The 11379-nt window shown below is 32.3% G+C and overlaps 2 protein-coding genes across 2 annotated transcripts; one reads left to right on the top strand and one right to left on the bottom strand.

Moving 5' to 3' along the window:
* Positions 1 to 248: 248 nt before the first annotated feature.
* pav (kinesin family member pavarotti) lies at positions 249 to 5896 on the bottom strand. The gene is made up of 3 exons (XM_023160626.2): positions 4763 to 5896; positions 2983 to 4015; positions 249 to 693 (listed from the first exon to the last, which is right to left on the bottom strand). The coding sequence occupies exons 1-3, from the start codon at positions 5803 to 5805 to the stop codon at positions 412 to 414; spliced, it is 2358 nt and encodes a 785-aa protein (XP_023016394.2). The 5' UTR covers positions 5806 to 5896; the 3' UTR covers positions 249 to 411.
* Positions 5897 to 9719: 3823 nt separating this feature from the next.
* On the top strand, positions 9720 to 10650 carry LOC111505761 (uncharacterized). Its single transcript, XM_023160625.2, has 2 exons — positions 9720 to 10021; positions 10128 to 10650. The coding sequence occupies exons 1-2, from the start codon at positions 9868 to 9870 to the stop codon at positions 10544 to 10546; spliced, it is 573 nt and encodes a 190-aa protein (XP_023016393.1). The 5' UTR covers positions 9720 to 9867; the 3' UTR covers positions 10547 to 10650.
* The last annotated feature ends 729 nt before the right edge of the window (positions 10651 to 11379 follow it).

Below are 11379 nucleotides of genomic sequence, written 5' to 3'. Positions count from 1 at the left end.
GACACGTTTACATGCACAAATTTCAGAGTGGCCAGACTGTTGGTTTGTGCAATAGAGCATTTTGAGTGAAATAACTTTTGTTAGTTTGAAGAAAATGGATAAAAATATTTATTAAGCCAATGGTACATTTTAACTTAGATATTGAGTTAATTTATAAGAGAAACCAAATACAATGAGGTAAACTTTGTTCTGATGTGGAATGTCCTCAAATAAATGTCAGAAATTATTACGAAAAATAAACTACAGCGAACTATTCAACTATTTATTTAAGCCTACAACACAGAAACATAAATACTGGAATCACTGGAAACCCAAAATGTATTAAGTACCAAGACCTATAAACAATTTTTATAAAAATTTTTAAAACCTACAATAAATATGTACATTTAAAATTGGACAAAGAGAAAATCTTCAATGTTCTGCCGTAGGAGATTGTTGCGTGAGTTTTTCAACGTCATTGAAAATTACTTGGGCCCCACCTCCGCAGGTAGGTACTATGTCAGCTTTGTACAACTTTGTTTCAACTTCCCCATCCGTATCTTGATCTTGTGCCAATAAACAATATTTTGTTTGTTTGGGATTGGTAACATCGGTAGCCTTCGTCAGCTTGGACACCGATTTCCGTTTTTTCATTGAGGGTTGCATGACTGTTCCCAAAGGTACTGGTTTGATCGAATTGTGTTCCAACCAAACCTGAAATAATTATTGAAACTCTTGAAATAAAAATGATTATTTTATTGAACGAATATAATTTTTTTGAAGGAAATTAAAGTTTTTATCGACTTTTTTTTTTGGTATTTTCACCTTCCATTGAAAATTGTAATGGAGAATTTTAAACCGGTATAGAAAGAGCAAGCTGAGGATAAGTTACTCTGCAAATCCAAAAATAATTCACACAAATGTTCTATTTATAACTTGTATTTATTGATTTTGCCTATAAAAAAAAACTAAGAATGTATACAGATACATACTTATATTTTTCAGATTGTGAAAGGTGAAAATACCCCCAAAAAAAGGTCGATAAAAACTATGATTATTGTATATACCAATTATACACTTATACAAATGTTACAAAGATAAAGTAGAAGATATCCTATGAGGTTCAACCATGTAAAAAGTCAACATAAAATTTTCCCAGTAATATTGGGCTGAGCTTATGTTATGCAAAGAAAACACTATCACTATAATAATGAGTACAGAAATAGCTGCCTATATCTAGAGATAATAATAATGATCAGTGACACTGCTCTCTCCACATCTGATTTACCTTGAGCCGATTCTCTGATAGATTTTTTTGTGTGAAAATATATCAAACCTGAAGATTATTTTTAAAATAGCTCAAACAAAAAATTATTTATAACGGGACATTTTATTATTTCCAAAATTTGAAAAAAAGCATGAACGTTCTCCGAGAAGATTGAAACAACTGTCAAAAAGTGACATTTGATTTTTCAAAAAGACGAGATGTGTTTTCTAACAACTGAGTTCAGATTACATACATATCATTTTATAATATAGATAGAGTAACTCATAAGAATTTTGTACAGGTAATTTTGAGTACAGTGACCATTCGCTTCTACCAAACTGTAAAAATTTTGACATTTTTTTTAGACTTGTATAAGTAATTTTTCATAGAGAAGGTTTTTAGGCTATCAATTTTTCTGTAACTCGCCACTAGATGGCGCGGTAGAACAATTTTTTGAAAGTACTGTTCTATAACGCTGCGCACGCCTAAGTTCGTTGATCCTGATTCTGTCAAAACATTGGAACAGCAGCGATACAGCAACATAGTACTAGTATAGAATATAGGATAAAGAAGATTATTTTTGTCTAATTTCTACTACTATATATATATATATATATATATATCTTATCTAAAGGGTGCGATTTTGTTCTATCCAACAAGATATTGTAATTGCATCTAGAAGAGGTAATACATTGGGAAAGTTAGTTGAAAATAATAAAGACAAAACATCAATATTCGACAAATTAGGAGTATATAAATTAAATTGTGGAACTTGTCCTAAGGTATATATTGGTCACACTGGCAGAACATTTAAGGAATCGCATCCAAGAACATCATACGAACTATGTAAGTGAGAAAACAAGTTCAACATATTCAAACCATCTTTTAGAAGAAAATTATGTCTTCAACGGAGATTTTGAAATTTCATACATAGAAAATAAAGATTTAAAGCTTAATCATTTAGAAGCAATGGACATTAATAAACTCAAATATTCCAACATTTTACTGAATAACCGATTGGATTAAATAGATCACTATTACTGAACATGTTTTCTCAGAAGCATACATTGTTTTGTTGATGTAGAATTGATATAGTATGCTATAGGTGATCATAATTTGAGGAGGTACTTTAGATATATAAAAGTTGAGTAGTAGGTCTAGGTAATTATGAGCCAAGAAGTACCTGAATAGGTATCTCTCACTTACGATTACGTGGGGTATATAAAATTTAGAGTATATAATAGAATTAACTTTCAATGTGTCATGTCATTCACTACGAAAAAGCTACTGTGATTGCGAAACACGTGATATATTTTTTGAAAATAAAAGTTTGTGAAGATCAAATCATAAAGTGTAGTTTATGAAAAAAATCATATATAAATGTGGCTAACTCGCAGCATACGAGAATGATTTATTCCTCCAGCATTGGAATATTAGTAATGAATTGAAATAATTAGACACAGATTATTCATGAAGCACCTTGTAGATACTTAACAAGTAAAATTTTGAACGTCTGGCATAAAATCAATTTATTGAAAACACTTTTCACACATCAGACAAGCGTTACCCTAACCAACAGCAGATGTAAGACTTACAGAGACAGTATTTTTGGTCTTCTGCTTCTCCATATTGATATAAAAAAATGAAGCAATCAAGTTCAAAATTAACCAGATGGAGAAGTGAAAAGCCAAAAACCTTTCTTCCCCAATATCAAAAATAATATTTAAAAATCTTACCTCATCTGCAGATCGAGATCTTCTACGCCTAGAGTTACAACCATTTACAATTCTACGAGAGTATTCAGAGGAAGGCGTTTTGGGTGTCTGCGGAGGAATATTCTCCATTTCTAGTTCTGCAGGATCAACAATGACTTCAGTTTGTAGTGCTTCTCTAACCTTTTGAAGTTGAATTTCTTTAGCTTTCCATGCGGCATTTATATGATCCCTCTGTTTTTTCAATTTTGAGTCCAACTCTTGGCTCATCTTCTCGCTTGCTAGTGCAATTTTTTGCTTCACTTTCTCTTTTTCCAGGATGTTTTGGTTCAGTTTCAAATCTTTTTCATTGATAGTATTATGGAGAGATCTGATGACATCCTGAAATTCTTCATTTTTAGCTTCCAGATTACTGTTTATTGTTTCTAAATTGGTTATTTTACTGAGAAGCATGTTGTTTTTTTGTTTATACACATGAAACTGTCCTTTGTATCTATTAGCATCCTGTTCATTCTTCAAACAATCATGTTGTATATCAACAAGTTTTTTTCGAAAATCGGAACTAGAGTTTTTTATTTCGGTGTTCAATTCTTTAACTTTTGGCTTAGTTAGTTTCAAGGCCTTTATTACACTGTCAATAGTTGTTCCACATTCATCGATATCATCAAAGTTAAATTTCACCCATGGAAGCTCTGGCATAACAGAGAAAAGAGCTCGTGTATTCACTTTGGCAGGCGTAGCAATTCTTTTTGTAATAGTTTTTTTGATATTAACAGAAGTTTGCTTTGGTGTTGGTTTCACTATTTTAACATCCTGTGACATTTCAGCAAATTTCATCACATGCAAGTTTTCCTCTAGATCACTGAAGGAAGGATTTACACATACTATCATCTGCACATTACCTTCACCTTCAAAGTAGTTTTTGAAAAGGTAAGTAAGTCTGCTGTCTCTGTATGGGACAACTTTGTTTATCTTTGACCGCTGGTTCTCCCGAAGGATTTCCAGACACGTTCTCAAACTCATTAAGGAGTTATTTATACAACTAGCTTCTTTCAACCTACATGAAAAATATATATATTAGATAGTGTTTGTATCAAGCTGTGCTATATATGTCCCTGCACATTACATTTAATGAAATACAGACCCATTTATGTTCACTATCTGAACTGTGAAAATAATAACATCTTTCTTATTGATTATGCTAAAACAAGAAAATGATTTCAAAAAGTCAATTTCTGAAATTTCTCTTAAATCTTGAAATAAGATCCCTGTGCCTTCAAAAAAAAGGCTATGTAGAAATAAGAAAATGTTTTTAATGACAAATTAAGAGGGCAGCACCATTGAAATTGAGGTTTTTACAGAATGATAAACATGTGGTTAAAACTGTGCAGGTATTTTTTGGGTAAAAGCAAACATAAATCATGAAGATTTATACATATCTGTATTTAAAAATTTGCAAAAAACGCTTTTTGAAAATAATGTAATTTCTTGGGTATCAAATTGGGGTTGACAAAATCGATAGATGATGTTCTATTTGGAAGGTCATAAAATTTAGGATTTGACAATACATTTTGCTCAATAATTGCAAATATCATTATTCCACAAAATTCATCCCAAAAGACTTACTCATGTCAAATCTCAGCCATACCTATAGGTGCAATTTTGGCAAGATGTAAAAAATAAAAAATATTTGTAAATAAATTTTCAACTGCTTATATCTGGCGAAATTTTGGTCAGATTTAGACTTAATCCCTCCAAAAATGTTTTGCATTTATACTATTTACCTAACACTTCATAGGCTTACCTTGCACCAGTGTTTTGTGTCCTACTTGTCCTCTCGGATCCTGCCAAGTCAACCAGACTCAACTGAGCCACAGTAAGCAAATTTTTCTCAGGGATAATAGGTTTTCCATCACTATTAAATGTTATTTGCTCCAACTGTACTATTCTTATTGTGAATATGGAGTGGCTTCGACTTGACTCTGCGTTCAAATTAGTGTATGCCATTTTTTTTCTCTTCTGGCCTGCACTAAACACCTCAAAAGCCTCTTGGGAACTCTTAACTTCTACTTCTGTAACTCCATTTACGTACATGTTCCTCTGACTGTCCTCTCGTAATATTTTGTTTTGTAAAGTTTTACCACTCTGAGACTCATCCAGCAAATCATAGACGTTATTATTATAAATTTCAATATATGTTATGAATACAGCATATATGTTATTTTCATTGACAAGAGGAATTTTCGTGCCTTCATTGCAGAAATCAACTTTATCCACATTTAATTTTCTGTTATTCTTGGGGGTTTTTCCTACAGTTCGATTTTCTGCCAATCTATCTTGTGCAGCGTCTTCCTCTGTCTGTATTTCAAAACCGTTCATTCTGTCAGACTTTATAATAAATTTCGGAGCTTGTAGCTCACCTATAGTGTTGAATATGGTATAAATACATCTCGGCAATATCCCAGGATTATTTTCATCACCAGTAAGAGTGTACGTTTTTCCTGATCCTGTAACGCCATAAGTGAATAAGAGACCGTTTTTGCCCTTAAGCAAATCTTCCAGTAGAGGATAAGCTAGATGATCAAAAATTTCTTTCTGGGTGGAATAAGATGTAAATATATGCTTGAACCTGTAACGTATTTCTTTTTTTATTCCTTTGTATTCAGATATTACAGAAACTTCCTGGGGAGACAGTAGTTTCATTGCTGGTTCAGAGCCTTTTATGAGAGGTCGTAACCGACAATAAACGTGGACTGGTTCTTTTTCTGATTCGGAACTTGAAGACAACGTAGTTTTTTCTCTTCTCAATTTCCTTGGTGTAGGAGTAAATTTTGTAGCAGCAAACATTTTGATAGTAAATTTTTAACTTAACGAACTTCACAAATTCCAATTTCAAACAAGTTTTGACATTGACACAAAACGGTTTTCCGACGTTGCCATGACCACCCATCGTTAACGATATCATAGAGTAACTCTACTCTTTGTCACAGATGGAGAGGCGATGTCTAATGCGCAATCATTGCACATGTGCTTATGAATGCACATCAAATATTGATGAATAAACTTATTTGGCTTCTAGAAATTTTCTAGTGTTACAAACTAGAATCGTTTGTAGAACTCAAATTAGGTATAACAACTTTTCTCGAACAAAAATGGTTTTAAAAATATTACTTACTTGACTCCTAGAAATTTGGTAGTGCTACAAACTAGAATTGTTTGTAGAACTCAAATTAGGAATAACAATTTTTCTCGAACAAAAATGGTTTTTCAAATATTTATGTATTTCTGAAGTTGTTCGGTAATTTGTTGTTTACTGTTTACTTATACGTTAATAGTTTTTAAATGATTTCATGCAATTGTTTCTGCTAACAATTTCATATTTAAGTGAATTCATTTCAACGCTTCAGACGAAATAATTCAATATTAGAACTCGGTTATTTCTGAGGGGCAAGGAATCACCGTGGATGAATTCAAAATGTGGTAGACCTAGCCCATTTATCTACATCAGCGCTGCTACCAGACCCTGTTATATCCATTCACCACAGTACTTTCTCTCGATGTATTATATACCGATGAAACGCGAATCGAGAGTCTCTACTTTTATTCTTTCATGGAAAAAGTGTTTTCCATAGGATTCATAGTAGGCCATATGTCCCAATTCTACTTGTCAAATCTAATATGTTCAGGTGTGAATTCAGAGATTGGTCAATTCGAATTCGAATTCTCGAGCAGAGAATTCCATGAATATATAATTCATTTAATGATAATAAATAATTTCCAAATCCTAAATTGGAACTTCATTTCGTAGATTTTTCAACCTACCAGAAAATAGTTGGTCCCTTTTCAATATTCAATCATCATTCATAACTATTACAATTCATATTTATCGGCAAAGTGTCTCATAAATTTCTCATTGAAATGATTCATTCATCAAATAACTCTATAAGGTCAGCAAGGGCTCTTTAACTTACTTACCCACTTACCCACCATCACTTTCTCTAACAATCAATGAAATCTTCACCGAAATAATTTCCTGTTTTCATAATACACTGTGGTATAATTCGATTTCAGACTCAACCTCTCTCATTCAGTCTATGTGTTCATAGATGTATGTACCTGTTGTGAGGAGAATCGAAAATATTTTATTAGGGTTATATATGTGGTATTTGCCGAAAAAAAGATACACAGTGTGTCAAAAATTGAGTTTTGACTTAACGATGGTTTCGGACACTTGAAAGCATACTCTTTCACTTGAACTTCGTCAAACTTGCGAAAAAAAAATATACACCTCTATTTGGTAATTGTATGTTCAGAACCGTTCCCTGAAAAAATGTACGGGTACAGGTACGGCAGATTTTTCAAGTTCTACGATGCTGATGCGAGAACAATTCAGTTGTGTATCATTCAAATTCTCCTCAAAGTCAGCATACTCCGTTTCACACATTTTTGATGTAATATTTAAACCAGAATTTGCAGAAGATTCATCTTCATTACATACCGCATCCTATATCAAATTAGGTATAACAACTTTTCTCGAACAAAAATGGTTTTAAAAATATTACTTACTTGACTCCTAGAAATTTGGTAGTGCTACAAACTAGAATTGTTTGTAGAACTCAAATTAGGAATAACAATTTTTCTCGAACAAAAATGGTTTTTCAAATATTTATGTATTTCTGAAGTTGTTCGGTAATTTGTTGTTTACTGTTTACTTATACGTTAATAGTTTTTAAATGATTTCATGCAATTGTTTCTGCTAACAATTTCATATTTAAGTGAATTCATTTCAACGCTTCAGACGAAATAATTCAATATTAGAACTCGGTTATTTCTGAGGGGCAAGGAATCACCGTGGATGAATTCAAAATGTGGTAGACCTAGCCCATTTATCTACATCAGCGCTGCTACCAGACCCTGTTATATCCATTCACCACAGTACTTTCTCTCGATGTATTATATACCGATGAAACGCGAATCGAGAGTCTCTACTTTTATTCTTTCATGGAAAAAGTGTTTTCCATAGGATTCATAGTAGGCCATATGTCCCAATTCTACTTGTCAAATCTAATATGTTCAGGTGTGAATTCAGAGATTGGTCAATTTAAAACACTGGTCTATTCGAGCAGAGAATTCCATGAATATATAATTCATTTAATGATAATAAATAATTTCCAAATCCTAAATTGGAACTTCATTTCGTAGATTTTTCAACCTACCAGAAAATAGTTGGTCCCTTTTCAATATTCAATCATCATTCATAACTATTACAATTCATATTTATCGGCAAAGTGTCTCATAAATTTCTCATTGAAATGATTCATTCATCAAATAACTCTATAAGGTCAGCAAGGGCTCTTTAACTTACTTACCCACTTACCCACCATCACTTTCTCTAACAATCAATGAAATCTTCACCGAAATAATTTCCTGTTTTCATAATACACTGTGGTATAATTCGATTTCAGACTCAACCTCTCTCATTCAGTCTATGTGTTCATAGATGTATGTACCTGTTGTGAGGAGAATCGAAAATATTTTATTAGGGTTATATATGTGGTATTTGCCGAAAAAAAGATACACAGTGTGTCAAAAATTGAGTTTTGACTTAACGATGGTTTCGGACACTTGAAAGCATACTCTTTCACTTGAACTTCGTCAAACTTGCGAAAAAAAAATATACACCTCTATTTGGTAATTGTATGTTCAGAACCGTTCCCTGAAAAAATGTACGGGTACAGGTACGGCAGATTTTTCAAGTTCTACGATGCTGATGCGAGAACAATTCAGTTGTGTATCATTCAAATTCTCCTCAAAGTCAGCATACTCCGTTTCACACATTTTTGATGTAATATTTAAACCAGAATTTGCAGAAGATTCATCTTCATTACATACCGCATCCTATATCCCGTTGTCAATTTCGAACTCTTTATCGAAAACCTCGAGATTTTTCAAAAATCGTATCGTGTTCATTTCAATTAAATATAATTCATGAAAATTCACAATTCACGATGAAGCTCTCACGAAAATTACGAAACTGAAAGAAAACATTTGTGGTGATGAGATGGTTAACCCAAAAACGAAAAGGTTACTTCAGAAAAGGTTACTTCAATCAGCTGCATTGTAGTCCAATCACAGACTTGATAACAGAAGCTACCACCACACTAAAACGAGAATAGTCACCGCAGATTGAAGGAATGACGTCGCAGATACCCAACCAATTATATCAACTTACACCCCAATGAAGAAGTGTACATTGTAGTACACTGCGAAACTTCAAACGCTTTTTTCCCGAAAACTTGTTTTCGTACACTATGTACCTTTTTTCGGCGAACACCACATATATCAATATATAAAAGCTTCATCAGTTGAACTTTTTACAGTTCAAAATTCTAAACAAACCTAGTTGTGGCACACAAGAAGAAGAGTACTATAGTTACTCTCCTGTGGTTCTGGTGTGTAAAAAATGCTTCCAATAAACTCATTTTTCGAAAACAACCATTTTACTCCGGAAGTTCCAATTTTATCTATAGTCTATAGTGTCTATCTAGTTCAAGATTGTGCATTAAAAATTATGTTTGTTTGATAAATGCAATTGAAAATAGTGATGTCATCTTCTATGACAGCATATTCATCAATAAATTTAAAATTATGCCTATATATGATATATAGGCATAATTATAATAAATCATATAAACCAGACTTTAGGGTCTAGAGCCTAGTGGAAACCCTGATTTAGAATCTCTTTTTTTTTAAAGATGTCAAATGTCAGTGATGTCACTTTTAATTTATAAACAATGTTCAAAACAACGAATTATCCCCAAAAAATTATTTAAGTGTTTTTTCCATTTATAATCGTGTAACGAAATATTCTAAATTTATTAATGGAGTGTGAGGAATTTCTTTGAAACAATGAGCACCAGCTACTCTACAGCACTGTCGCATATTATTTTGGCAGGAACTGGAATTTACTGCTATTTGGGAGTAAATGATCATAGCCTGTATTTTCCACAATGCTCTTTCGGGTCAATAATCGTCAATTCCTTATTGGGAGTATGGAGATGGGGTATGTATTTTAGGACTATACTGCATTAAGAACCTGCTTATCGACTGCCAAACTTTGACCTATTATAAATAGGTTTTACCCATCATATGAGTTGTTTATATTCCAGGTAATCCCTCCTATGGAAGAAATTCAAACGGACTCTACAAATTTACCTCTTTATTACAAGACTTACTGGCGCTTCCATGTATCGTTTCAACAGAGTTGTTGCAGTATGGCTACATGAAAGAAATTGCATATGCCTATACTTTAGTATCTGTACTTCCACTGATAACATATATTTGTGATAACAGAAACATGAGTAATGACTTATTGAACACAATTCTGGGAGCTAACTGTATAACACTTGGGGTATTATCATTCTTACACCAAAATTACTTTGGTATTGCAGCTTGTGTTTCATATGCATTTAATCATTTTTTGGTAAGGAACGATGATGAGACTTATTTTGACATACCTTCTCAGGATTTATACAACTATGCCATGTGCTTTTTTGCATTTTTTGGACTAAAAACTGTTTTGGATTGAAAAGATTGACTGTTAGCTTTATGATGTTTGCATATCACTGTTGTATTTCGTCTATTTTTGTATACAAATTTTGAATGTACAAATAACCGATATATATATATATATATATATATATATATATAATAAAGTTGCAATATTTTTCTGCAATTTCATTCTTTCTTGAAAAAATACTTGTATGTTCGTCTCAAGCCCTCCCACAGGACATAGAGTGATGGGAATATATTACTGATTCAAAGACTATTATTTTTTTTACTAAGGTTAACTTACCAGTTGTTTTCAAGGAACTTCAATGCAAGTTACCTGTATACTATTTTGACATGTTGTTTTGAGTTTATAAAGTAAGTATATACAAATCAGAAGTAAATAGTTGCTCAACTCTTAACTTTTAAAAGGTAGAAGATATCAAAGTTGGATAAAATTTAAGTAAAAAAGTATCATGTTCAGTTCTATTTGATAAGGAAGGCAATAGGGTTGCATTATTCTTTGCTAACAACTTTTTAAATGGTCTTGATCACTTGCTTGATAGGTATTCCAATTATCTATCTAAATCCGATAATCCATTTTAGAGTAAATAGTTGTTTTATATTCCAATAAATGTTTACCATTGACTTCCTTCTAATAATTACCTTTTTTTACAAATTCTCTGGGACAGACTGCGGTTGTGTAACATATATTTTAGATTTCACAAATCCCCATGAAAAATCTATTAGGTAAACTAGCAGATCATATTCTAAGAGACAACATTTGCATATCCACTGGTTTTGATGATTGTCATCTAGCAATTTCAAACCAGCATGTGATAATAAAGAGGTAACTCTTATGTCTGAATCATA

This window comes from Leptinotarsa decemlineata, unplaced genomic scaffold (assembly GCF_025532065.1).
Source record: "Leptinotarsa decemlineata unplaced genomic scaffold, Ldec_3_MD MMD2_tig00000008_RagTag_RagTag, whole genome shotgun sequence".
NCBI classification, from domain to species: domain Eukaryota; kingdom Metazoa; phylum Arthropoda; class Insecta; order Coleoptera; family Chrysomelidae; genus Leptinotarsa; species Leptinotarsa decemlineata.
This window is presented reverse-complemented; position numbering and strand designations above follow the sequence as displayed.

What these genes read in the sequence shown, in the direction of transcription:
- pav (XM_023160626.2), bottom strand. Translation starts at nt 5,805, where the DNA reads ATGTTTGCTGCTACAAAATTTACTCCTACACCAAGGAAATTGAGAAGA. An exon ending in ACACAAAACACTGGTGCAAG is followed by an intron (nt 4,016 to 4,762) that starts GTAAGCCTATGA and finishes TTTTTCATGTAG; the next exon opens with GTTGAAAGAAGCTAGTTGTA. An exon ending in GATCTCGATCTGCAGATGAG is followed by an intron (nt 694 to 2,982) that starts GTAAGATTTTTA and finishes TAATTATTTCAG; the next exon opens with GTTTGGTTGGAACACAATTC.
- LOC111505761 (XM_023160625.2), top strand. Translation starts at nt 9,868, where the DNA reads ATGAGCACCAGCTACTCTACAGCACTGTCGCATATTATTTTGGCAGGA. An exon ending in ATTGGGAGTATGGAGATGGG is followed by an intron (nt 10,022 to 10,127) that starts GTATGTATTTTA and finishes TTTATATTCCAG; the next exon opens with GTAATCCCTCCTATGGAAGA.